We start from the raw sequence: 27516 nt of genomic DNA on the forward strand, positions 1-27516 counted from the left end.
AATTGTGTATGAAAAGGGAAATGGAATAGGAAATTCTCTTAGTAGCTAATGTGCTACTAAGGGGAAATGTTAATAATATCCAAAGTGTATTTATTGCTAAATATTCAAGTAGGAAAAGCCTGGAAAGAAATGCACCACAAGAGTGGCATGAACTATAGGTAACTCTTCTTCTTTTCTCTTCCTACATATATTTAAAATGTAAGTATGTACAAATTAAGAAAACAATGTTTTAAAAAAATCAAATTGAGGAAAACATCTGTAGGGCTAGAGAGATGCCATAGTGATTAAGATCACTTACTGCTCTTTCAAAAGACCTGAGTTCAGTGACCAACACTGACATCAAGAGGTGCACAGCCACCCTTAACTCCAGCTGCAGGAAATCCTGGGGGTCCCTGCAGGCATCACATGGGAGACCAGAGTGAAACCCTGGGGCAGACTGATTCTGTGGACCTGGACCAGACTTCGGGGACTCTAATGCCAGGTGGTTCATTGTCAGCATTTTTAAAACAGTACAGACTGGTAAAAGGTTTCCAGGCAACAATTCCAGGTGCACCATGAAGCTTAAGGTGTGACTACATGGAGACTCCTTTACAAAGTACATGTGACCATGAGGGAGGGTCTATAGCTAGACCTAGAATCTAAGTGTGGTCTCTGACCACAGCATAGAGGTCAGCAGGCCATAAAGTACTTGTGACATCTCCCCTAAGGATGGGTAACTGTCTATCAAGGGAAGAGTCTGGGATAATTATCCTGGGGAATTTGGCTGAGGTCTGCCTCACCCAACACACACACATACACACACACACACACACACACACACACACACACACACACACTTAAAAAGAAAGAGAAACATTTAATTTCAGGTGAACACTTACTTATCAGAGGGATGGAGAAAGAATTTGAGGGTTATTTAGGTGTATTAGCCTTTTTAAATTGAGTCATTAGGTTGCCATCTATAAAGTTCACACTGGAGAACCCCAATAGTTTTTTTTTTTTTTTACAGCAAAATCTTCAGCTCATCATGTCTTAAATAAGTTTAAGGTTTGTTTTGGGTGGCATTCATAGATATCCTGGGGAACATGCCACCTAGTGGCCAACACAATAAACACTCATTTCCTAAAATCACTCTAGTAGGAGTGTGTAGTATATATAGGTAGAAAGATTTTACTTGTAGAATAGGTATATATGTATTTCATTTTATATATTTATGTACTTTATTTTTCACTTATTAATATATTTTTATGTGTATAGGTGTTTTCCTTGTGTGTTTGTGTACTCTGTGCTGTGTGGTGTCTGGTGAGAGCATTGGGTTCCCTGGAACTGAAGTTACAGACAGTTGTGAGCTGCCATGTTGGTTCAAGGAATTGAACCCAGACGATCTGCAAGAGCATAATGAGCGCCTCATTATGTATGTGCACCACTTGTATGCCTAGTGCCTGAAGAGGCCAGAAGAGGGCACTAGATCTTCTGAAACTGGAGTCAGGTGGTTGTAATCTATGGATGTGGATACCCAACCTGGGTCCTCTGCAAGAGCAGGAAAGCATCTCTACAGTCCCTGAGGTAGACACTTCTTACAACACTTCTTACAAAGGTAGCTATTTAACCATAGAAAGAAGAATCAACTGATTTAATTTCTCTCTAACTTGACTTAAAACAATCCCGGATAGAGCATTTTCAACACCATTCTCTATTAGGCACAGCTATCAGTAGTAAAATATTACCATTCTCTGTCAACAGCAGTTATCTTAATAGAAGAGCAGACAACCCAGCCATGCACAGAAGAAACCCAAAATCCCAACTATTGAACACTGGGTAGAGAGGCCACAGAGAATAATTCTGAAACTGCCATCAGAATCACAAGTAATTGATACCGAGGTTTGATTTTTTTATTGAGTATCAAGAACAAATACATTCAAAACAGCACACAAGGCTTTAAGTTATTTCTGAAATCCAGCAGTAGTCCTCTATGACAGACCCTTCCTCTGGTGCTGGCTGGTTCCCACCTCAACCAGTTGAAACAGGTCCTGCGGGCCAATGAGTTCCATTGGATGTTGCATGTGGGTCCACCTAGAATAGAGCCTCAGCTCCTCGCCCCGCCCCTCCCGTCAGGCCCCGCCCCGCGCTCCCCCAACGCATCCGCCCTGAGCAAACCCACGTGCCCGCCCCGCCCCTCCCGTCAGGCCCCGCCCCAAGCACACCCACGTGTCCGCCCCGCCCCTCCCGTCAGGCCCCGCCCCGAACACCAGCCCCACACATGTCCGCCCCGCCCCGCGGGCAGTCTCTTGTCTTCCCGGACTCTCCGCCCGGGTGTGACGAGCTGGAGAACGCGGAGTCTGTTGCGCACGCCCAGGTAGCCAGGTTCGGACCCGAAGGAAAGACCTTAGCGCCAAGGAGGCCATGAGGCGCGGCGTTCGGCGGGCGCCTTCCCGGAAGCGGAAGCTTGGGGGGCGGGACAAGGGCGGTCCGGACGCCTCGGCGGTTAATCCTTTTTTCTTTACAGCTTGGTTTCCCTACGTCTGGGCTGTTCTGAAGCTGAGAGAAATGGTCAGGTCCGGATCTCGACCGGGCCAGGTGAGGGCTGTGGACCCGATGAGTCCACGGTGGGGTGGCGAGGGACTAAGGGCACTTAGGAAGGTGCTAGAAAAAAATAATACCAAAGACTGCAGCGGCTCTCAAAGCGCTGAGGACGTCGCTAGGTGCTTTGTTTCAGGCGTCTAAACAACGCTGAGTTTGGTGTCAGGTCCCAGGTTCGAACCCCAGTCCTTATCACTGGTGCAGTGACTTCTCTTAGCTTTAGTTAATCCTTGCCCCCAGTGCTTCTGTTTTCCGATCTCTCTTAGTTGTTGAAGTCTCCCAATAAGTGCCCATACCAGCCCGACCGTTCTCAAATGTAATCTTGATGTAATCGAATAACTGCCCAAACTATGACAGGGAAACCTATTTTAAGGCAAATATTCTTTGCATTGGAACGGAACTATTTAAGATCCTCTTCAGCCCCGCTCCCAACCCAACTAGGTCCAACACAGCTAAACTAGTTTTGGCCCTGGGTGCTTACATGTTTCCATGTCTTTTCACATTATAATAATTCCTGATAATTCCATTTTCCATCTATCCCTCAGCACTAGAACTGTCTCTAGAATCTGTGTCTATGGCCCTCACATCTCCATTAGTTGGGTGTGCTTCAGGCCACCTTCCATATCTTGTAATCAAATCGCTTCCAGTTGGGCATGGTACTAGTCTACTACTCATAGAATATTCCATCCCTGTCTTGGAGATTTAGAAAACACTTGGCATATATGATAGATTAGGGTTTGATTTTGTTTTCCATCATTTATCAATACATTTATAATGATGTCTTTCCTAATGTGCATTTTGCACTCTTTTTTCATGACCTGTCTTGAGGCTTCTTTTGTGAATGGATGCATATTGCCCATATGTAGATGAATATATACGATAGCCATTAAAGAAATGAAAATTAAAGCCATGAGATATTTTCTAGCACAAAATAAGTATGAGTGAGAAGGTTGAGAAGTTGATACCCTTGTATACAGTCCTGATGGGAATATAAATAGTACAGCTACTGTGAAAAATTGGATGACATTTCCTCAGAAAATAAGCCAAGCATAGCCATAGACAACTGTAGTCCTAGTACTTGGGGACCTGAGGCAGGAAGTTGGAGTTTGAGGCCAGCTTGAATAACAGTGAAATCTTGCTTCATAAAACCAAACTATTTAAAGTACAGCTGATTATGACCCTGCCAGCTCCATTGTTAGGTATTTATTCAAAAGAATTGAAATCAAGATTTTGAAGAGCTGTTTGCATTTTCTTTTAATGTCGAAGTATTCACAATAGTCAAGACATAGAAACAACCTAAATGTCTGCAAGTGAATGGATAAAGAAATGAAGGGTTATATACAACTTTTGGAATATTATTCGGCCTTAGAGAAATTCTGCCATGTACATTAGCATGTGTGAAGTTTGAGAAGTTCTCAATGGAAATAAGCTAGCCCTAGAGGGACAGATACACATGCCTGAACTTGCATGTGACAAGACAGACATTGCATTACTGGACTTACATGTAAGACCTGAAGTAGTCTAGTTCAGAAGGAGAGTAGAATGGTGGCTGCAGAGACCGGGCTGGGGAGAACATGGGGTTACTATTCAATAGGTATTAAGTTTTAAATGTATCATGAAATCTAGAAATCTGTGTACTGCTGTGCCTATAGTTAATGAAGGGACAGTAGCCTAGTCAAGCATATGCCTCTGACAGGTCTTGGCCTTCTCTCTTATTCCCTCTGCCTTGCTAAAAAACTGTTAGCTTACATTCCTAAAGGTAGCCACTGAGGTCTATTCCTATATTTGGACACTTTCTCCTCCTGAGGCTGCTACCATGGTCCACCTGTCAAAGTGTTGAAGTCCAATAATCAAAACCCCCTTTGGCTGCTCTAATTAACATGCCCAGTTAAAGTTGCACACACATCCTAACAGGGAGTTTGCCCTTGTACCGCTATAAACCGTCATTTTCCTATGGTCAGAGGTGGTCCTTTGTCCTCTTGAGACAAACAACCTTTCCTTTGTTCCCCTCCCCTTCTCTCTCTCCTGTCTTTGTCTCCTCTGGGGCAAATAAGTCTCCTTTGTCTTGAGACTTGGTCTTGGGGTTCCTGAGCCGATATTTTTCTTTTCAGTTAATATTTTATTTTCTTAAGATAAATGAAGTATGAAATATTTTTATGACAGTCTTTATAAAAAATAAGATAGTTCAAAAAATTCTGGGGTTTGGTTAAAAATGATAAAGTATCCAACTTGGTGGAGCTTCCTTTGACTGACTCTGGAACAACTTGACTATCAGTTTTTTTGAAGAACATGTTTTATAAACTTTATTATTTAAAACTTGCTAATAGAAAGAATCACAAATGATAATTATCCAGACTCAAAGTCTGTACAACTCAGTGAACTTCTGAACAGTTAGAATAACCATTCTGAGGCTGTGAAGCTTCATATTGGATTTTATACTTTAACTATTAAATACATTTAATGTACTTTCCCATCACCAAAAAATGAAAAAGCCATGGCAAGAACTAGAAAAGCAATTAATTTTAAATCCTCTTTCATAGCCATGTCCATTATCTGCATTCAGTTTATCCTTTCTTGATTTCTTTTTCACTTTTTATATTGTATCCACTTGTATATTTGTTTACATATGGGCATCAGTACTTATAATGGATCATATATGGTTGGTTGACTGGAATAGGAATCAATGTCTTTACACTAACCAATTAACAAGGAAGAAAGAAAGGTCCTGCCCTAGTCCTATAATTTATTAATTGAAATTAGCTAATAAATGTAGAGTAACTTGTATAGCAAAATAAATAAATCAATGTTTGATAAACCATTGACCTAAACAGGAACCATAAATGGATGTTCAGACTACTAAGTGAAAGTTTGAAGATAGCCACATCATGTCAGGGTATCTTACAAAACAATTAGAAAAGCAAAAATAATAATCTTAATGATGAAAATCCTGGCAAACACCATCATAAATCCATTTATATCACCAGTAACAGGACAAACTAATGTCGGTTGCTTGTTAGTATTGAAAATAACACATCTCTTGTACTCCTGCCAGAAATGCATAACTGGAATCTGATCAGAGGAAACGGTCAATCTAAATGTTCAGGGAACCATTATGCAAAATTACTAGCCTTTACTTTTTAAGTATGTCAAAGCTATGGAAGATAATGACAGCCCAAGGAATTTGGATTTAAGGAGATTCAAGAACCATAGCAATTTAGTGCAATGTGTGATCCTGGACTGGATATGAACTACTAACTCTTTTGTCTTTATTTTCTATAAAGGACAAATTGGAATGAGTATAATATGAATCAGGTCTATCTAGAGTAGATTCGATCTCAAAGTTTTGAACTTTTATGGCTATATTAGGGAATTTTGTTCTTAAGAAACAATTAGGAATATTATGACTGACTTATTTTGAAATGGGCAGACAAAAAATAATCGTCTCTGTTTTGAGACATATTTGTGTCAGGTAAAACACTTTGTTTTTGTATGATTGTATGTTGTAGATTCATGACACTCCATCAGATCCCAAGGGATCTCAAAAAATGTAACTCATACCAATCCAGTTTTGTAAAAATGTATTCTCAATAACATTATTAGAAGGGGCAAAAAAATGCAAACGTGTGTGTATGTGTGTGTCCAAACAGAGAAATGTAAATGTGCAAAGAATGCCAACATTGAGTGGATCTAATCATGGAATGAGGGGAGGATTATGGGCTTTGATGTCTTGAAATTTTATTTTTCAGATACAAAGTTATTAAGAGATAAGTGTATATGATAAGGAAAGTTCACCTATTGTGTGCTCTGGAAGTCTCTCTTATCTGCTTCTCCAGATACCCAGTTTTCCTGCTTGAAGACAGCTTTCTTGCACAGCTTCCAGGATGCTGAGTGCATGTAAAAGCAAATGAACATCTTTCCTATAGAAAAGCTATCCCACCTATATGAGGTTTAAAATGCAGGCTTAAAATGTTATTTGAGTTTAAAAAAAATGAGAGAATGGGATATAGAAAAAAAACTGGGGTTTGCTTTTCTTTTCTTTTTTCTTTTTTTTATTTTTGTTTTTTTGTTTGTTTGTTTGTTTTGTTTTGTTTGTTTGGTTTGGTTTGGTTGTTGTTTTTCTAGACAGTGTCTCTGTGTGTGGCCTTGGCTGTCCTGGAACTTCTGGAACTTGCTCTGTAGATCAGGCTGGCCTCGAACTCAGAGGACTATCTGTCTCTGCCTCCTGCATGTTGGGATTAAAGGCGTGAGCTGCCACTGACCAGCAAGGCAGTTTTTAATGTGCTAGTTTGTTGAACCGTGCAAGAAGTTAGGAGATCTAACCAAAGCATGGAGAAAGTTGGTACTTTTTAGTGCATGTGAATGGGTGCAATCACCTCTGCATCTGTGTGTGGAGGTCAGGGATCAATTTCCTTTCTCTAATACTCTCCACCCTACTTTTTGAGACAGGATCTTGAACTGAACCTGAAGCTCTCCACTGTTTTGGCTAGACTGGCTGGCCAGTGATCACCACCAGGATCCAGGGGTCTCCACCCTCCACTCCATTGCTAGGGCTCTAGACAGGGGCCCCAAAGTCTGGCTTTTGTGTGGATGCTGGGGTGCTGAACTCAGTTCTCATGCTTGAGCTGCAGTCAGTTTACCCTCTGAGCTGTCTGCCTGGCTTTGTGGATGCTGGATGGGCCCTTTTCCACTGAAGTGCCTTCCCCACCCCTTTGTCCTGGATCTTGAATTACATGTATCAGAATTTGGAGAGTTTAGAACATACTCAAGGATTGAGTATAGTCTTATATAATGGTAATAGATCCTTTTGACTTAAAAATAGTAAGAGTTTTCTTTACAGACATAAGAAATAAACTAAAGAAACAAATGCATGTCCTGCTTTCCTCACATCGCATGTAGAACAAATTTATTGTATAAAAGCTAAATTGTGGATTTTTAAGATACTTCCCATTTGTAAAGAGTAAGTGGTATGCTACCTACATAGAAAGGAATATAGTCAACCTCATAAAAGAAAGGAAGTTTTGGTTTATGCTACAGTACAGATGAAGGTTAAAGATACTCTGTTAGTCACAGAAGGGCAGATATTTCATGTCCAAGTGGTTTCTAAAGTCAAATTTTTAAGAGAGTAGAAAAGTGATTGCCAGGGGGTGAAAACTATGTTTCACTTTGGCTATGTGAAAAACAAAAACAAAACAAAAAAAACAAAAAACCAAAAAAAGATATTTCAGGAATGTCAGAATGGTGACTTAGTAGAACAATAATTATGTACCTACTGTAATATAATATATTATGTCATAGGTAATATCTGCAGGAAGGTGCCCGGGATCTAAGTTAACACATGGAAAGAAAGGGTGAGTACTTCTCAGTTTCTAAGTTCAGGAACTCTTAAATTTTCAGGTGTTGGGGCTTGACTATATTTTGCCTACCTCAAGAAAATAGTGGGCTCTGCCTCCACAAGTGGTTGGGTGTTATTATCGTTGGGTAGATTATCGTTAGTGATAAATGCAACTCACTAGTAATACATCAGTGTCACACCAAGGAAAGAAAAGCACTTCCCCTGGAGCCCTTGAACCAAGAGTGAGTACAGATTTGGATTCTTCCATCATGCATGCTCCCTGTGTCCCCTTCCTCTGCCTGTTTTATGAGTCTGAATCTTTGCCTGCCTGAGTCTCTCTTGTGAGCGAGTCCTTGTGTCTGTATGTGTCTGTCTGTTGTCTGTATCTGTGTATAAATACAGAGGCCTTTGCTCTGAATTTCTTGGACCACACACAAAGCATCACATGGGGAAGGAACAGGATACTTTATGGAAATCTTTGTAACTGAGTTTTACAAGGGATTATGTCACTCCCACTCACCCAGACAACATTGCTTGTCAGCCAGTAGCCATAATGGTTGCTTCCAACCTTTAAGTGGTAGATTTTAGGAAGCTGCTTTCAACTTCTGTGTTGGCTGCTTTATAATGATACACAGGCATGGGTTAGGGGCATGGAAGAGGACATAAGATTACAGCTGTGCATTGGCTTAGGTTGTAAAAGTTGATTACCTGGGAAATCAAAGGCTGTTAGGTTCAGTGTTCATTGCTCTCTTAAAGGCTGGTTAAACATACAGGCTGAACACACAGTAGGACAGCAGTCTTAGTCTTACATAACCTCAAGGTACGTTATTCACTTTGGCTGTGAGGTCCAGCAAAAGTTTTCAGTCTCAGAATGTAAGAGATGTTCTCAGAATATTGCCATGCCAGCCTGGGTGAGTGATTTTGTGTCTAGTAGTCTTCACAATCTCCAGTGTCCTATTCCCTTCACATGTGGTTAGATGAGCTTTATTCTCCAGTTTTTACTGGAAAAGAAATGATTATTTACATATTTTGAGAAAAAGATACTAACAATGTTTTTAAAGGGTATCATTTTTGTTTTCTAGGACCCACTCAAGAAAAACAGCACATTTGAATGCAGATTCTACCTGTCCTGTTTATTCTGATTCAGAAAGTCAGGTAATGGATACAGTAAGTTAAGTGAATAGATACAATATACTAGTTTAATCAGTCTCAGCTTAAAGCTAAGAAGTGGGACTACAGTCCAAAGGTAAAGTATCTTTTGCACCAAGGAAGTATGTAAGCTGTTGCTTTAAGACATGTTTTCTACCAATAATAAATTGCTTATAAAGAAATGTGTATGAGCAGGCAGTGGTGGTACACATCCTTAATCCCAGCATTTGGGAGGCAATAGCAGACATATCTCTGAGTTCAAGGCCAGCCTGGTCTACAGGATGAGTTCCAGGACAGCCAGGGTTACACAGAGAAACCCTGTCTTGAAAGACCAAAAGAGAAAAAAGAAGAGAAGAGAAATGCATTTGAAGGGGCGTGGTGTATCTTACCTCTAACAGATTTCTTCTTCTAGACAGAGGCTGTGCAGGGACTAGATGGCTGTGCTTCTTTGCTGCGGGACATTTTGAAAAATGAAAATCCAGGTTCTATTTTTAAAGTTCTTTGCTGATCACCTTTTATCAGTGAACTAGTTCTTTTTAATGTTTACAATGTTTGTTTTTATTATTACAGGTTCAGAAATAATGTATTTGGAAAATAGATGCAATGCCAGACCTTTAGAAGGCAAAAACTGCAGAGCTAAAAAGAAAGGACCTGGAAAACATACTCCTTCAGTGGTCCGAAAAGAAAAATGTAAGCATTTTCCCAATATTTTCTTAAAGGTTGTGTGTGTGTGTGTGCTGTGTACCCATTGCATAAACATTGTATCTGTCTTTCCTTATTCACTCCTTACCTTTATTTTGAGGCATTTTCTCTCACTGAACCTGAAGCTTGTGGATCTGACTTGGTTAGCTGGCAGTGAGCTTCATGGATCTCTCTGTCCCTGCCTCCCCAGGGCTTGGGTTAAGGGCTGTGCTGTCGTCAGCCCTTGCCAGTCTTGGATCCAGACGCAGGTTCTTGTGTTTGAACAGCAGGCACTTTACTGACTAAGCAATCTTTCTAACCCCTAGGCTGAAATTTTAATGAATTTGAAAATTGATATTGATGCAATTATAAGAATTTTGGAATGATTTGCATGTATAAATCCACTCTTTCAACTATAAATTATAGTCAGTTTAAGTAGAGATGAAATATTTCTGATGACTAGCATCTGGTGTAAAGTGTACTTTGTGTAAAATAGATGCTGGATTTTGAAGATTTAGTACAAAAAGTGTTTTGTTCAGGACATTACACACTGAAATGTTAGTATTCTGGCTACATTTACTTATTTACTTTTGTGGTGTTGGGAATCAAACACAAGGCCTTTTACATGGTAGGTAAGAAATATCCTATTTAACTGCAGCCGCAACTGTGGCTACACTTAAGTAAAACATGAGAAGTAAGTCATTCTTTTAACTTTTTAATGTGACTACTTAAAATTTTAAATTACATATATTGCTTACATTATGTTTCTGTTGGACAGTATCAGTTTTAACTAGATCAGTACCATATAGCCAGTTGTGTTTTTAGAAATAATATCTAATTTTATTTTGTAACTAAAGTTTTGTTAGAACCTACTGTTCGTGTATTTTCCATGGCTGCTTTTATGCTGTGGGGGTGGTACTGAGTAGCTGTGATGGAGACCATTTAGCTCAGTAGGCCTTTAATGTGGACTCTGGCCTTTTAAGATTGAAAGAAGCTTGTTTGGAGGTTTAGGTTTTTGTTTTTGGGTGGGGGGGGGGTTGGAACACGTCTGGAATTTGCTAATTTGTGTTGGATGGTGACATCTGCTGGCAGAGACAGAGCATGTGTAGCTCAGCTAGATAAGAGACTGCAGAAAGGAGGGAGGAGGAGGCCTAATGACTGGAGAACTTGAGCCCGTGAACATGAAATTAGAATTCCTCAGGTTAGATAGTTCTTAAGGAACCAAAGGAAGTCTAAAAAGAGAGGCCTAGGAGTCAGAGAGAGGACAAGGCTGTGATCACTGTGGTTATGGACTATGCTCTGTTTCACCTCAGATTTCAAAGTTAAAATATTTTTAGAGGATATTTTTCTATTATAAAATTGTACTTTCAGTAAAAACTGATACTTTATGGGAAATTTTTTTTAGCTAGTTTTGTTGTAGCTCATGTGGTAGAGAAGATCCATTATTGCTCTGGGTTTTAATCATCTCAGAGATCATGTTTAGATAGCAAGATTTATTAATATGAAATATTTTCTTATCTGACTAATTTGAAACTAGTTGATGGTATAGTATGTTGAGTTTTTACTATGTATCACATGTTGTTCTAAGAAGTTGCCAAATGTTATTTACAGCTCAAGAATCTTGAGGTTGGTGATTTTTATTTGCATTTTACTCTCTTTGTAATAATGTGATTACATTAAAGTAGAAAAAGACAAGTACAGTGTTATTGATTCACTTTAACTGAGAGGCTTTGTCAGATCAAGGAGTTCCCAAGCAAACAGTCAGGTTTTTATAATGTGTGACAGTGCTGGGGATGGAATTAAAGAATGACAGGGAAATTGGAGGAGTAAGCAAGGAACCTCCATGTGAAGTGGTGGTTGGCAACATTAAGCAAACTCACTCTTCCATTCTCAGAATTACAGAATACACCAGCCTTTCCTGGAGGTTTCCATCCAGGAATGAAACGTTAGGGAGGTGGAGGAGACTAATGATTATCCTACAACCACCACCACCACCCCCAGCTTCTAGAGTGTAGTTCTAAATTCACATTCACCTTCTAATAGGGTTTCCCAAAAATGAAGCCTTGGGCTTTCCATACTCCCAGTAATGCCTGTCAGAATTTAAAGATTCTTTTTCTAAACATCAGACTTCTCTCTCACATTGTTAAACGGCTTATTGTGGTTGTTTAATTATTAAAGGGACTCTCCAAATCCATCAGTTGGTTTTTCTGCTCCCCTCATTAGATCTCTCTAGTTTCCTTGGATGTTGTCCCTTAAGATTCCATTTGGTATAGGAGCTTCCTATAGCCATTTCAGTGGGACATTGTCTGTGAGCCTTGTGTCCCTGAGGGTTGGGTTCCTTCATGTTCAGGCGTTGCCTATGACTATCTTTTCTAGCAGTACATACATTTTTCACAAGATCGCTGGTTTTGAAGACTCACTGCTGTGATAGTCTCCTGCATAGCAGGCAACAAACAGAGTTTGGACTTCTTTCCAGGAAAGGTGGGGACAGGGCCTGCAAAAGCTGCACCTGCCTTCTGTGGTGCCTGGGTCTGTTAGGTGACTCCGTGCAGATGCAGCAGGTACATTCTCTCTGGAAGACTGGAATGTCTGAATTCATCTTTGTAAGGACTTTGTCACCTCATCCATGCTTCCTGCAGAAGTAACACTATTATGTCAGACTAGGAGTTAGGCCTCAACGTCTCCAGCTAACCCTAACTAAATCCACTCTGCTGAAGAAGCTGTATTGTAATCATTTTTTAAAACCATTCTTTTAACCGTTTTTCTAATAAGAAAGAGGAGGTAAAGAAAGGTTGCTCAGCTAGTAAGTGAACATTTTCGTGTATGTCCTTTAGTAGTCATAAGTGCTCATGTATGTCATAGCTTGTATGTGTCTTTTGTAGGTGTCAGCCCAAGCTGTTTTTCAAATTCTATTGTGTATCCTGATAACTTATGATCTACCACACACTCTCATTTCTATTAATGCAATTTAGCAAACATTTGGAAAGGCAGGGTCTTGTTAGACAGGAAATTCAATTTAGATTTTTTTTTATACTAGTTATAGAACAGTGCTGTATCAGAAACTTTTTCATTCTTTAGCTTAATACCAGGCTTACACATTGCATATGCACTAGTGAGGGTTTTAATAATGAAGTGTAAAAAACAACCCTGCCTAGAGAAGCTGGAGTTACAGAGGGCAAAGACAAAACAAACAAACAAAAAGTAACACAGTCCAATATATGTATGGTATGTGATTTAAGTAAAGCTGTGTGTTCTAGGATGGTGATAAGTAGTCGCTAGACTCATCGGTTTAAAAAAAAAAAAAGCTTTCTTGTCCTTCCTCCTGCCTCCTTCTTTCTTCTTCCTATGAAAACAGAAAGTTACAAAGTGTCCCGCCTTTCCTATTCTATTTCCCACTGAGAAGAACTGGACAAGGGAATGGGTGAGAGGCTTATTGACCATCCATGATAACACAACACCTGTAACAGGTGTTATAACTAAAGGGAGGTTTTTATTTTTTCAAGTAGCAGAGATTTTAAGAAAATTCATCAGAATTTTGACTGGGGAAAGGAAATGTAATTCATTAAATACTTTCAGAAGAACTTGGGATAATTTCTTCAGTGAGTTACAGTAAATCTCTTCTATAATCAGTTGTACTACATCTGAGAGTCTTTTTTTTTTTTTTTTTTTTTTTTTTTTTTTTGCCCCTAAGGTATTAGGGTAAATGTTGGTCAAGATTCATATTTAAGAACTTACTTCCTTTTTCCACATTAGTATCTTCAGAAAATAAGAAATGGATATCTAATGAAGCTTGCACTGGAAGTGAAAGAGACACATCAGACATAGCACAGCATTGGTCATTACAAGACCATTATAGAATGTACTCACCGATAATATACCAAGCCCTCTGTGAGCATGTGCAGACTCAAATGTCACTGATGAATACCTTGGCTTCAAAAAATGCCCCCAATGGAATGCCTACTGCGTGTCATACTGTATCTGGTTTAGGTTAGTATGCTACTTGAATATTGAATGTAAACCATGACTCTTTGTTATTAAAGCACTATAAAATGTGAATGATACATATGCTTTTTGGTTTTTACTTCTTTTTAGAATCTCAGACAACACCTTATTCTGGTTATGGCTGTTATGCTTCACCTTCACTCTGGTCACCTCAGCAACCGTCCTGCCCTCTAATGGTTCACTCTGTGGGTATAGTTTGTATACTAAACAAGTAAAATAGCTTGCTTATAGAAATTGTCGTTTTTGCAGTGGAATATTGACTTGACTAATCAATTGTACCAGGATGTAAAACCAATTTTATGTATTTTTGCATTAGAAAAGTTTTACTACCTATTAAGAACAATAGGTGTTATTGAGAAGCAATCATGAGAAAGAAGAAATGAAGCCCAGCCAGTACCCTAAATTTGCTCTCTTTTTAAAATGAGAGCTATACTTTTATACAGTTATGTGCTGGTTTTTTTGTTTATTTGTTTGTTTTGCCACTTAATACATTAGTATGACTGGTTTTTTGCTTGTTTGTTTTTTGTATTTTGAGATAGGGTTTCTTCAAGTAATAGCCCTGGCTGTTCTGGAACTTGCTTTGTAGACCAGGCTGGCCTTGAATTCACAGAGATCTGCTTGCCTCTGCCTCCTAAACTCTGGGTTAAAGGTGTGTGCCACCATGCTTAAACACATGCTTTTTATATATTAAAGCTGTGTTTTGTGGGTATTTTTCTTTTAAGACAAATGTCTTTGAGCTAAGTTGTATAATAAAATCACTAGTCTTTGATTTGATATTGAAATAACAGCTAATTTTTTTTACTGTAATAGCATGTTCATATACGTTCTTTAGACACATCCATTTTCATTTTCTGTGGTACTAAAAATTGAACTCAGACTTTATACACGCTAGACAAGCATACTACCACTGAGCTACATCCCTAACTGAGCATATCTTTTTTAAAGTTCTGTACATGTGCTTTTTAAATGAAATACTTAGTTTTCTTTTTTGTGGGGATTTTACCTGCACGTTTGTCTGCAGCCCCTGCATGATCGCATTGGAGTTAAAGAAGGTTGTGAGCAGTCGTGGATTCTGGGAACTGAACCCAGGTTCTCTGCAAGAGTAGCAAGTACTCTTAACACATGATCTGTCTCTCCAGCCTCTTAACTTGCTTCTTACAGTGTTTCTCAAAATGAAAATATTTGTTTCAGTCCAAATGTGGGCTAATTTTTTTATGCCTTTAAAGCATGTATGGTATTTGTCAACAATCTATTTTCACCATGACCTTATGATGTTCCCAGGTTGCAGAGTGAGCTACTTAAGCTAGTCTTTTTGTGCAGTGGAGAAATCCAACTTGCTTGTAAGCCTAAATATCACAAAATTGGTTTTTAATGGTAGAAAATTATTTTCTAATATTATTGATTTCTGTTTTTGTAGTTTACAAATGACTGTTCTTACTTTTGAAAGTTTTTTTTTTTTTTCCCCTTCTTGCTTAGGAAGTTCAGACTGATGGTGATAACCATCTTGGATCACAAGATCAAACAAGCTCTGTGAACTGCCCTGATATTCCCAGGAATTCAGTTAGTGTTCATTCTGGAATTCTGGGTAGCCTTCCCCACATTGACAAAGCAGCTGTTCCAACGCCTCAGCAGCTGAGTCTTGCTAATTGGATTCTGCCACAACAAAGAGCTCCTAAGGAAGCAGACCTACTAAAGTGTTTCCAAACACATATGTCTCTGTTTCCAGCTCATGGAAAAGATGCTGTCTCGGACAGTCAGGCACACCAAAGCCCCACTCAGTTACAGCCAGCCTTCTTGGCCACTAATGAAGAAAAATGTGCCAGAGAACTAATTGGAGAGGCCACAAGTGAAGGAAAGTATTTAAGCATGCATGTGCAAGATGCAAAAATAGCCAAGAATGTGCAGCAGGCAGAAAATGTGAGCCACACTGCTGAAAAAGTCAGAATTGCCAAGTGCTTGTTGGGAGAGCTCAAGGCCCTGGTCACAGAACAAGGTAGATGACCATTTCAAACTTTAATGTAATGTAGCATAGTGATTAATAGCAGTGTTATGTTTTCTAGCTATTGTTCAAATGACAGTGGTTGATAGGGAGTGTCTGGAGTTTTTCAAAGAACCATTTCTTGACCCAGTAAGGAAAAGAATTCTGTGTGTTGTTTCTTGAGACAGGGCCCCATGTAGTCTTAAAATGGCTTCCATGCTCAGTAGCTGATGATGATGTTGCACGCCTGGTCTTCCTCCACTGCCTGTGTACTAGGGTTCCAGGCCTGGAACCCTTCTTTCCTGTGGACTTGACATGTGTTGAGGAATAGCAAGTGCTTGTAAGTGTGTATTCATTGTATTTAATGCAGACAGACTTGAAAAGATCCAGTACAGAGAATCCATAGGAAGAAAATTGTAGTAGTTAGATGTCTGCTTTTCTATTTAACAAAGATGTGAATGTCCTTCCAAATTGTTCAACAGATTTCACTTTGCATAATAACCCATGCCACTTACTGGCCTTTTAGTTTATGTTTAGTATTTTTCTCTTATACCAATAAAATATCTGTGAGCCACGTTTATGTTTTCATCGTGTATGCTTTTTTCTAAAGTAGTGGCTTTTGCTTGGCATGAAATGCAGATACTCAGAGCCTTGAGTAGAAAGCACAGTAATTGACAGTAGAACAGAATAGCTGCCATTTATACAGGCTGACATACGTGCAGAATCCCAAAATCCTTGGAAAGACAGCAGTTAAGAGCTAGGGTAAGTGTACTAAAATTGTTATGTTTCCAGAGCTTCAGATTAGACAGATTGTTTTCTCATTTTTGTTTTGTTTGTTGTTGTTTGTTTGTTTGTTTGACATAGGGACTTGCTATGTAGACCCAGCCTGGACTTGAACGTACAGAAACCCACCTGCCTCTGTCTCTCAAGTACTGGGATTAAGCGTGTACCACCACACTTGCTCTTTCTCTTTTAACCAGATGTTTAATCATGATAGCAATAGTGGTAGCAATAGTGCCAATGTTAGAAGTCTTTAATACTCACCATGGCCCAACAATGTGCTGTATTTCTCATGGGTGACCTCACCCGAGTCTCACAGCAGTCTGATAATGAATGGGCTCCACTTTAGGGAAGGAAATTGAGTTTTGGATAACAGTATCTCATTCTAATCTCACTAACCCAATGACAGATTGATTTTTACCTCTGTTTAGCTATGAAGAAACATAGGCTTCAAGACTGAAGTAATTGAAATGTTGGCCAAAGTATAATAAATAAAAAAATCTCAATTAGAGAGGAGGAAGGACTTAAAAATCAAGAGATCTAATGTGAAGTATGGTGACTGCAATAATGATATAATAAATAACAGTGTAATTTTCAATTGCTAAGAGATTAGGTTGCCAGCCTTCTCACCACAAAAATTTAATATGAGGCAGTGCATGTCTATTAACTCAATTTAGCTTTTATAACTATACATATACAATTTAAAACATGTTAAATACAATAAATCATGCATCTGTTTCCCATGTCATTTAACTGAAAAAAATCACTATAATAATACTTTGATTTAAGCTTAATCTTTCCTTCCTCAATGTAACTTCTGTAGAATTGTTCTGGGTAAGCAAATACAGACAATAGGATAAAGGCAAATAGAATTTGTATAATACTCATGAGTAATGGAGTTGAAATGTATAGTGAGTATATATTTATCTATAAAGACTTTTAATAACATATGCTAATAATCTTTTCAATTTAAAATACTGATTTAACTAAACTGCCTTTTACAGAGGATTCAGAAGTTGAGAGATTGGTAACAGAAATAGAGGCATGCATATCTGGATTTTCAGCAGTGAGTGGCCACCCAAATGTAGAAGTTGAAATAGCACTGGCCCTGCAGCCACTGAGAAGTGAGAATGCTCAATTGCGAAGGTAAGACATGCTCTTTGAATATTGTTGTCTAGAGGTAAAGGTGACCCACGGCCAGAACACAGATGCCAAGTGAGATAGCTAGGGCTCCATACGGAAAGCAGATTACAGCCTTTCTTTTCTCATCTCCCAAACGTTCCTACAATCTCCAACTTTCTATTACTTCTGCCCACTAAGATACGATTTCTCCCACCTAGTTTATCCTTGATGTCACTTGTCAGCATGTACCTAGGAAGAGGTAGCTGCTTCATGTAGTTTCTGTGTTAATCTAAGTTAGTTTACAATAATAAACATCTAAGTCACAGAAAAAGTTATTCTTTCTTTTTCCAAGATCATCATGGGTCACTGAAGGCTCTTTTTCATCCTGACTCAGAATCTGGGATTCCTTTTACTTTATGAAGCCACTGTCTCAGTATGTTTTACAGGAAACTGATGGGGACAGGGATTATGAATATAATAATCTTACATGTCTTGGACCAGACATAATCATCTCACTGTCCTTAACATTTTGTCAGTCAAACGCTCCCTCCCAATACAAATGTTTGGAGCATGTGGTCAGGGACAAGAACCTGACAGGGGAAGCTGAGTGCTGGTAGCCCTGCCACACTGAGACATAGGACAAAGTTTACTTGAATTCCTATGTGCTTTTTCTTTTTAGCCATATTAACTTAATGGAATTATATTGTTAATTTGTTTAAGAACGATCAAAACCAGTGAGGTAATCTTGAAATGTAGAGGAAATTCCCCCGTATATTATCTGTATTGTTTTAACTTTGAGTATTTCTGGGATGACTACTAAAGCTTACAGTCCAGGATCTGTTGGTGTACTTTGCACTGGAGTTCGTTTTCAGATGCTTTTCACCAGGAGGTTAGATGGGACTTGCAGGAACCTACAAGAAATTTGAAAGCAGTAAAGAACTCCTAGTTGGAGAGTAGTTTAAAGTCATGGGTCTGTAGCCTGCAGAGATGACGTCTAGTGAGACTTACTTGTTTAGGATAGTCAAGAGATCATTTGTGGATAGTTGCTGCATTTAATAATACTGTCATCCTGTCATCAGTCCTGATCTGAGGACTGTAATCTGAGGATCTAATCCCTGTAACATTGTTAATATTTCAAAATTAAAATCAAGAATAAGTAATATGGAATGGATAGTAGCTACTCCTAACATTTTTTTGAACATTTGTCATGTGCTGGGCTATTGCTCTTTATATGTGCTGTCACTTGAGTCCTCCTAGTAGCTCTATAAAGTATTGGGCCATTTTCAATTAGAGGGGAGAAAACCAAGGCACAGAAAAGTTATGTTCTTTGCTCAAAGTTGTGTATTTAGGAATTGAGGGAATCAAGACTTAAACTCCAAGGTGATTTGATTTTGGAACACCAGATCTTAGCTGTGGGCTTCTATTTCGCAAAGCAAAAGAATAATAATAAAAATGCCTATTGTTTAAAAGAGTGATAATCAAATAATTGAGTTCTTAAGCATACCAGAGCCTAGTCTGAGAAGATTATCATTTTAGCATTGTCACCATGGAAATATCATTGGATTTCATTTCCATTCCTCGGAGCATTTTAGAATTGCTGTAGGAGTTCATTTATAAACCACTCATAAGAAGGAGGCTTATTCTTCAATTTGTTACCAGTTGTTTTTCATTTCTATAAGGGTAACTTAGAAAAATTAACTGATATCCACTTCTTTGGATTTGACAGTAGAGCTTTTTAGCTGTCTATCCTTAGGGGGGAAAGACTGTATAATGTCCTCTTGCCACTGTTATTTACTTGACCTTTTACAGGATAAAATTACTGAAAAATGAAGAATTTGTTAGTTCCTTAGACTAGACTGAGACTTCTAGTATGAGAATATGTTATTTTGTAATCTTTATTTGGAAAGAATCATTCATAAATCTAATTATAAACAAAAACTAGAATTGGTAGGCTTATTTAGACGTGATTTTCATTTTTATCTTTGTAGACATTTGTAAACTACATGTTTTTAACTAGAAAATGGATCATTTCCCTTCCCCCCAACCCCCACACAACTTGAAGTATATTGCCATCTTGTGGCAAAGAGAAAAACTGCTAGGTGTCGTGCTTGTATGATATTATGGGCATTTTAAAATGTCCAGATCTTAAGGGATATTTGAAACACAGTTGTCTCCATTTATAACCCACAAGTTATCTGTAATCTGTAATGCTTTGTTGAATTTAACTATAGAAGCCCCTAGTACATCCCATAAGATCCTGGATGGAGGTTCAGAGTAGAATATTATCTCGTATTAAGAACCATCAGTCTACAGAGTACCTTAATCTGTATAAGATGACTTGGAATTTATGATCACTTCCTGAACTCAGACTCAAGTATAAGCTCATTAGAATCCAGACAGAGCACACAGTTTGAGAGCAAGCGGGCAGAGCTGAGGATGCCATTAAGATGTTTGTCTTATCTTTTTTTTTTTTTCAATACAGGGTTTCTCTGTGTAGTCCTGGCTGTCTTGGAACTTGCTCTATAGCCCAGGCTGGCCTCAAACTCATGGAGAGGCCCTGCTTCCCAAGTGCTGGGATTAAAGCCATGCACCACCACATCCTGGCTTGGCTTGTCTTCTTGACAGATGGTAGAATAGTACCTCCAGATGGGACCTCCTAGAGAAGAGTGCATTTGTCTGATTGTCCCCTTTCACACTTTATTTTGTAGTTAGGAGAGATGGTGGGAGAGCAAGTGAGTTAAAATTTAGATTTACAATGTTGTATAGAGAAACGAGTAAGTGAGAACATAAGAACAAGATCCAAGCCACAAATGTAGATTTGGGAATTTGATCACTTTTACAGAGCTTTGACTGTGGGTCTGTCCTTGTAGGCTCTGGAAAAGATGGCTGCTAAATGCAAGTAATTTGTTTTCAGAATCTAACTGATGAATTCACCAAGCAGTTATAGACCATGAGCACAAGAGTAATTGTGGGGAATTACCGCTTTACAAGGAAAGAACAAACGAAAAGCAGCCACGAAAAAAACCCTAGGGAGAAGCAATAAGGAAGTAACAAGGAAACTAAGATACAAGTCACAGTCAGAAAAGATGGTGGGAGAGAATGTTTGTAATAATCAGAACAAGGAGCAGCAAGGATGAAGATAGGTCTAAAATAGACTCTGTGTGTGTGTGTGTGTGTGTGTGTGTGTTTTGTTTTTTGAAGACAGGGTTTCTCTGTAACAGCCCTGGCTGTCCTAGAACTCACTCTATAGATCAAGCTGGCCTCAAACTCACAGAGATCACCTGCCTGTCTCCTAAGTGCTGGAACTAAAGGTGTACGCTACCAATACCAGGCTTTATAATAGACTTCTTAAGATAAAAATCACCCCCCCCCACACAATGCAGTGAGTCTTGAACAGTGTACCATAGTTTGTAGTTGGCTCTCTCTGTAAGAGAGAGTGGGGAGGAGAGAGTAGCAATGTTCTGCACAGGCACACTCGTGTAAAATAGACAAAGATGTTGAGTGCCTTCCTGTGGCTCTCCATCTTAGATGGGACTTGGAGCTGAACCAGAAGACTGCTGGGGGTTTTTGTTTTTTTGCTAGGCTGGCTGGCTAGTGAGCTCCTGTCTCCACCTCCAGGTGCTGGGGTTAAGGTTATACACAGCCATATCCAGCTTTTTTCATGGTGGGTTTCAAACTCAGCACCACATACTTAGACAACAGTTCTCACCCACCGAGCCTTTCCCCGGCCCTTCACACCATGTTTTTTAAGGGCAAATGGGAATGTATCATACTTAGAGGACAAGTGTGAGCAGGGAGGCTTGTAATGAATGATAGAAAGTTCACCTTGGCTAATGTTTCAAAAGAGAAGAACCTTAACAGCAACATGCAAAAAGATTATTAAAAAACAACAACATACGGTACCTGCTGGTTTTTTGGAAGACACCAAAAGAGGCATTCTGTTTTATATTCTTGGTCAACACTCTGTGCTGCCTTTTCCAGATCTGCATGTTTTGTTATTGAAGGGAACCCTTTAAAAAAAAAAATCAGTGTTTTATCTACCTCTCATTGCTTTTTACTTTCTACCGTGTCTTGGAGGTTTGTTTGTTTTGTTTTCTTTTTTTTCCATTAGTGCATAGTTAACACAAGACCTTGCAGATGCCTCACAAGTGCCATATCACTGAGCTGTCCCCAAGTCCTTTTTGGTGCCCGCGCTACAATCTGTTCCATTAATTAGCCAAAGGCCTAGAGATTTAAATAAAAGACATGGGGTCATTTGTGCAATAGGAATGCCGGAATGCCGTTTATTGAGGGGAAGGAGCAGGCTTCCACTGACTCACAGCACAGAGGAAAATAATCAAGGGTCAAGCGTGCAAGTTCTCTGGCTTAGTTCCTCCCCAGCAGATGTGTGTTAACAAATCAGGAAGAGTACCAGTAACAACTCTGGGGTAATATGTTCCAGCCAACAGCTTCAGGCTTGCTCAAGGTACCTCAGGGGTCCATGCAGGGCCCTACATGTATATAATCATATGGATGAACCACAACTTATGTCTTAAGTTTTCATTTTCCTGTCAAGTATATAGCTTGTATATTTCTATGTTTTACATGCTTTTGCATATAGATGTAGCTATTTCTCAGAGTAAATAACCTATAGGTAAAACTAGCTTGTACAGGAGATGGAGAGAGTGCTTAGTAGTTAAGGGTGTTTACTACTCTTGCTGAAGGCCCAGGTTGGCTACCCAGGACCCATATGACAGTGATAACCATCTCTAACTCCAGTTCCAGGGTATCTGACACCATCCCTTTGCCTCACTGACACCAGGCATACATGTGGTACACAGACATGCAGGCAAAACACCCATGCAATAAAATGAAGTTAATTTTAAAAACTGTCAAAAATGACATGTTTTATAGCTTGGATGTTGCCAAGCTATCATCCAAATGGTTAAAATAAATTCCCACAGACTGAGAAAATTTCCCTAAACTGTCACTAATGAAGAGCGATTCCCTTTTATTTTAATTTTTGTATGTTTTTTTAGTTTGTGTTCTGTACATTTATGTATATGTGTATATGTCGAGGCCAGTAGTGAGTGTCATGCCACTATTCCCAGCTTCTCATGTGGGCACCAGAAATCCAAACCCAGGTCCTTTATTTCTGTGGTAAACCATCCCCCGTCTTCAAGCTAAGCATTTTTTAAATGCTTATAAATCATTAGCTTTCTTAGATGAATTGCTTATTCTTTGTCCAGGACTTCAGTTCTAAAACAAGCTTCAAATTGTGATGTGTTTGACTCTGTATTCTTTACTTGATGGTTGTTAGATTTTAAATCTTGATTAGAGATGCCTTCCTTAGTTAAAGATTATTTATATTTCATTATAAAATTTGTGTTGGTGAATTTTGTGTTACTGGTGTATTTTGTGTTCTACTCTTTAATCTAGCCAGAATTAATACTGTGAATGGTTTTTGGCAAGGGTATTATCATTTTATATTCAGAAACTAAATCAAATACTACAGAAAGTTTCCAATTCTGGAAAGATACTAAATACGAGAGAGTTTTTGCTTTGTCCTGATCAGTACCTACTTACATATTCTTGTTTGTGAAGCAGGTGTATATCATGAAGACAGTTGATACCAACATCTAATAATGAAATTATTTATGTATTCCAACTTTGTTAATATATGACCAGTCAGGTGTCTTAGGCAAGCAAGATGAAACAGATACAACATATCTTTACATTGTTAACAAAGGCAGGAGAAATAATATCACACATCTTTACATAATTAAATATTCCAGGATAGTATACTGTAAAATGGGCTTAGGATTCTTATAGATCTTTATTATTTCCTTTAGGCAACTGAGAATTTTGAATCAGCACCTCAGAGAAGAAGAGAAAACTCCAAAGGCACCTGGTAACCTTGAATGTGCGTAAAAGAGCTTTAAGGATTGAACCCGGTACCCTTGTCTCTCTGGAAATGTTGGTGCAGACTTGTGCTCTCAGTCCCTTTGTCTAAGTGGGCTTTTAGCTACTTTAAAATTGGGAGTAACTGTATTACAGTTTAAACAGCTATTGGGTATTCTTGAAATCCCGGTATTTGTGAAGCAGGAGGATTGCTACAAGTTTGAGGCCAGCCTGGGCAACGCCAAATACTACCCCAGCCAGAGTGTATGCAGTAAGAGCCTATCTAGAGGAAACAAGTTAATAACTATGCATATATCTTAAATAAGCACTTATGTTCTCTGCTTGTTGCCTCTACTATATTTAAGGTCTTCTGAAAGATATTTGGGTATTTTCAGCCTTCCCAGAATATGAACAACAGTGAAATGAAAAATGAAAATATTCGTTCCAATGTCTGTGCACATACATATGCATTTTGCAGGGTAGATTTCTAGTAGAATTAGTAAACCAGAATGTATATATAGCTGCTGTTTTGACAGATACTGTCAAATGACCTTTTTTTTTCTTATTTTTTCTGTTGTTTTCTTCTAAATGGGGATCTTACTGTGTTGTTAGGCTCCCTTAGACGTCTAGGCTCAGTTATCCTCCCTCCTTCCTCAGTTGCTGGAACTAGAATGAAGGAACACCAAATCATATACAAATGCAGCCCATCAGAATAACAGAATATTTGTCAATGGGAACATCAAATGCCAGAAGGGCCTGGAAAGAGAAATTTCAGGGTCTGAAGAATAGTATTGTCAACACAGACTACTTATGAAAAAAATTATCTGCCATAATTGAGAATTGTTTGGTGGCATCTTTGGCATTTTGTGAAGTTTGAGATACTTTGCACATGTATTCATTTGTTTTTAAAGGTAAAAACAACTTATGACTGAAATATCAATTGGAAAATAAAAAGACTTTTCTCCTGCCATTTAATTTTTTAAAATATATTTAGTATTTATATAGCATTGTTTGTACATTGTTACTATTGAGGGAAATCAGTGAACTTAGGAGCTTTTCTTTTTCTAAAAACAGGTATTTCTTAGATGTTTTAAAAATTGGGAAACAATTGTGTGATGTTTATCTTATAGTGTTTTCCCTTCAGTCGTTGAATATGTCGCTGCAAAGTCAACTACAAGAGTCACTGAAGAGTCAGGAGTTACTACAGAGTAAAAATGAAGAGCTCTTAAAAGTGATAGAAAACCAGAGAGATGAAAACAAAAGGTTAACGACTGTGTTTAAAGACAAAGAGAAAAGTCTTCTTCAGAATAAACAGCAGTTTGACAGTGAGATGACAAGGGTAAAAATTGGTGTGTATTTGAACTGTAGATGTAGTCTTTGTTTCTAAAGCAGTAAGGAAGCTGAAAGGGCTTTTGTTGTTGTTTGCTTTAGAACTGGAGGAAGCCTTGGCCAATGAGAAGAACTCTCAGTTTAAACTAGAGACTGCAGAAAAGGAAAATCAGATACTGGGAATAACACTACGCCAGCGTGATGCTGAGGTTGCTCAGCTTAGAGAACTAACCAGGTAAACTCGCTTCCTGTGGGGTAACCCAAGCCTTTTATTAGATGTCTTTATAAACTCCAGAACCACACAGACCTCCTCTTTTCCCTCCCCCTTATTTTGCCTTTCCCCCCATTTCTTTTAATTTCTAATGCTTTGTTCTACTTCACATTAGAGATTCCAGATCTATTTAAAGGCTTTTTTTTAAACCATGGGGTTGTAGATTATGGGGAAGCAATTGGCTCTGATGGACTGGACACTGCATAGTGAAGTAGTTAAGCTCCCAAAGAGACCTGAATGGACCTTCGTCTATGCCACATATTAGCTGAGTAATCCTGTGCACATTATTTAACCCTCTAAGCCTCAGTTATAAAGTTGTCATGAATAGAGCTGTCAGGGGGCACAGAATAACTCATGATGTGTGTCTAACGTGCTAAGTCCCTTTCCATATAATACTGGGTAGGTTGCTTCACCTCTTGACTTTCTGTTTTTCATTTCATCGGTAAAATGAGGGATTTGGTCACAGGCCCTAAAATGTCTTCATTTTTTACTCAGCCTCTTCCCAAATAAATAAATATATCATAATTTTTATACTTTTATAGAAACCTTACAAAAATCAGTTTTCTTTTGAGACATTTGGTAATCTTTAGATTTTCAAATACTTTTAAACGTTTTAGGGTAGTCAGTAATTATACGGCTAAAATCCAGTAGACCTGACTGTTCCTTTAATGATTCTGGAAGCTCATCATTCTAAATGATTCATTTTTAATTATAAACTTTTTGAGAAATAGATGTTCATTATATGTAAGTTATGTGTTATATATAATGTGCTTAGTGTTATGGATATACTTAATTTAATGAAGTAATTCTGCTTTACTTTAGCATACCACTTACTAGGCTGATTTTAACTCAAAGGTTCAGTTTGCAGTGTTGCTCAAGAATAAAGTATTTCTATACCGTTAGAAAACATGATGAGCTTTTACTTTTATGTGTGATAGTAGACTGATATCAATGGAGATCATTGTCATTGGTTATTTTAATTTTCTGTTGTCAAACACTAATTTTTTATACCTGCCTTGAGTTCTTCTTTTAAAGGATAGAGGTATTAGAAATGAGTTAAAGACTTGGGTAAGACAAATAGTAATTACTGTGCTGCATTCTTCTTGGCAGAACTTTACAGAATAGTATGGCGAAACTGCTCTCAGATCTCAGTGTGGACTCTGCCCGCTGCAAGATGGGGAGTAACCTCACCAAGTCACTTCTGAATATTTATGATCAGCAACTTCAACAGGACCCAGCCCCTCCCCACACTTCGGTAATGAGCTACCTAAATAAACTGGAGACAAATCACAGCTTTGCACATTCAGAGCTCCTCACAAATGAGGAAGCCACAGAGCCACACAGACTGTGTGAAAAGGTGCTGCCCTTACAGGGCCCTCCACACAGGGACACTAGGGCAGTGGGTGGGGGGTCTGCACCTGGAATGGCTTCTGATGTTTTAGTGGAGGATTCTGATACAGAATGTGAAACTATCGCTTTAATAGAAGATGAGTGTAACGTGGACAGTACACTTTACATTCCTTTTGCAAGAAGCACTTCTAAAAAGCATTCGCCACTTTCTGAGAGGCTGTCTCCCCAGCCAATGAAAAGTGTTGCTACAACACAGCTAAGCGGCGGCAGCACACATGCCTCTAAAAGAGAACATAAACCGTGTGCACCACTAGTTTGTTCTTCACGAAATGAAGGAGAAGATGCTCCTGGGAATCTTTCCAGAACATCTGACACAGAGGACATGCAGCTCCTCAGGAGAATAAAGGAAGCAATTGATAAGATCCCTGGTGCTGCTGCTGGTGGTACTAGTACTAGTACTGAGCACCCAAAAGAACAGGCCACACATCATGGGCTATCAGCTTGTCGCAGCCCTGGTGTTCCAGTGAGAGGCAACATCGTCAGTGATGTCAGCTTTCTGAATTCAGACTTGACATCAGACTGGAGCATCTCCTCTTTTTCGACGTTCACCTCTCATGATGAACAAGACTTCAGAAATGGCCTGGCAGCATTGGATGCCAACATTGCTCGACTCCAGAAGTCCTTAAGGACTGACCTTCTGGAGAAATGAGTTTGGAAAAAACTGATTGAATGATTTTTGTTAAGAGTAGAACTTGGCTATATTCATAGTATATTTTAGGTTTCCTTAGAGAGAACATTTTATACTATTAATTATGTGTGAAATAATGGAATAAATTTACTGTTAGAATATTTTAACACCTGAAGCTTTACAAACAAATTTTCTTAAGAAATTAATGATTGCTAAGAGAAGAAAGTTGTAGCTAACTGAGCAAGTGTGGTGGTGCTTCACAGAGAGAATCTTTACCGTGTAACTGCTGGGTCAGTGCTGCAGGGACCAAGGATTCTGGCCACCTGAAGGATAATGGGAATGGAGTCGTTAATTAAAGTTTCCTCTCTGCTTTGGAA

At 38.7% G+C, this 27516-nt stretch overlaps 1 protein-coding gene across 1 annotated transcript; it reads left to right on the forward strand.

Annotated features, from left to right (window-relative positions):
- The first annotated feature begins 2362 nt into the window (after window positions 1–2362).
- Window positions 2363–27516, forward strand: Ccdc14 (coiled-coil domain containing 14). Its single transcript, XM_051191395.1, has 13 exons — window positions 2363–2574; window positions 7873–7925; window positions 8992–9064; window positions 9471–9540; window positions 9629–9748; window positions 13493–13726; window positions 13832–13926; window positions 15218–15734; window positions 17504–17645; window positions 23453–23523; window positions 24632–24850; window positions 24933–25065; window positions 26212–27516. Exons 1-13 carry the CDS (start codon window positions 2401–2403, stop codon window positions 27158–27160), a joined length of 2850 nt encoding a protein of 949 aa, XP_051047352.1. The 5' UTR covers window positions 2363–2400; the 3' UTR covers window positions 27161–27516.

The sequence above is a fragment of the Phodopus roborovskii genome, unplaced genomic scaffold, assembly GCF_943737965.1.
Source record: "Phodopus roborovskii unplaced genomic scaffold, PHOROB, whole genome shotgun sequence".
Lineage (NCBI taxonomy): Eukaryota > Metazoa > Chordata > Mammalia > Rodentia > Cricetidae > Phodopus > Phodopus roborovskii.